This window comes from Rhincodon typus, chromosome 19 (assembly GCF_021869965.1).
Source record: "Rhincodon typus isolate 14 chromosome 19, sRhiTyp1.1, whole genome shotgun sequence".
NCBI classification, from domain to species: domain Eukaryota; kingdom Metazoa; phylum Chordata; class Chondrichthyes; order Orectolobiformes; family Rhincodontidae; genus Rhincodon; species Rhincodon typus.
The window spans coordinates 2,960,134-2,960,785 of NC_063350.1; the positions used below are offsets into that span (position 1 = coordinate 2,960,134).

General features: G+C 44.8%; 1 protein-coding gene across 1 annotated transcript in view; it reads left to right on the forward strand.

Annotated features, from left to right (window-relative positions):
- The window catches only part of LOC125485491 (DENN domain-containing protein 3-like), a 19,599-nt gene extending 19,201 nt beyond the window's left edge, over positions 1 to 398 (forward strand). The window contains exon 9 of the mRNA XM_048608508.1: positions 381 to 398. Coding sequence (XP_048464465.1) covers positions 381 to 398 — 18 coding nt within the window. The remainder of the gene's footprint in view (positions 1 to 380) is intronic.
- Positions 399 to 652: the final 254 nt, after the last annotated feature.

Sequence of the window (652 nt, forward strand, 5' to 3'; positions counted from 1 at the left end):
CCTCAGCACTGACCCTCCGACAGTGCGGCGCTCCCTCAGCACTGACCATTACGAGGCGTTGGAACACAATTACTGATGGCTTTCCTTGCGGACACTGCCTGTACATAATTGTCAATCCAGCTGTGGTTGAACCAACTTGATGTAGCGGACATTAAGCTTTTGCTGTCCTTACTGACCTACATCAGTTGCAGTCAGGCAAATCATTGCTTTTAAAACTAACCTTCCTTTTAAACCTTAATCTTCATTTTCAAGGCCCTTCATGTTCTCCCTCCTCCCTATTTCTTGAACCCCATGCAGCTCTAGAAAACTACAAGACCTTTTTGATGCTTTATTCGTGATCTCTCAAGAATCTACAATTTTAATTGCTCTATCACTGGTAGCCTGTTGCCCGGACCTGAGCTCTGGATTTCCCACACAAAACCTCTCCCACCTCCCTGTTTGTTCAAGCCACTCCTTACAACAGACCCCTTTAACCAACTCTCAGTGACCTGTCTTCATATTTCTGGATTTGGCTCAGTAACGGATGGGTCACCTATTTCGGAATATCAAGAAAGAACTGCTAATGTTGGGAAACTGAAACAGAAAAGAGAAATTGCTGGAGAAACTCAGCAGGTCTGGCAGTATCTGTGCAGAGAAATCAGAGTGAACAGTT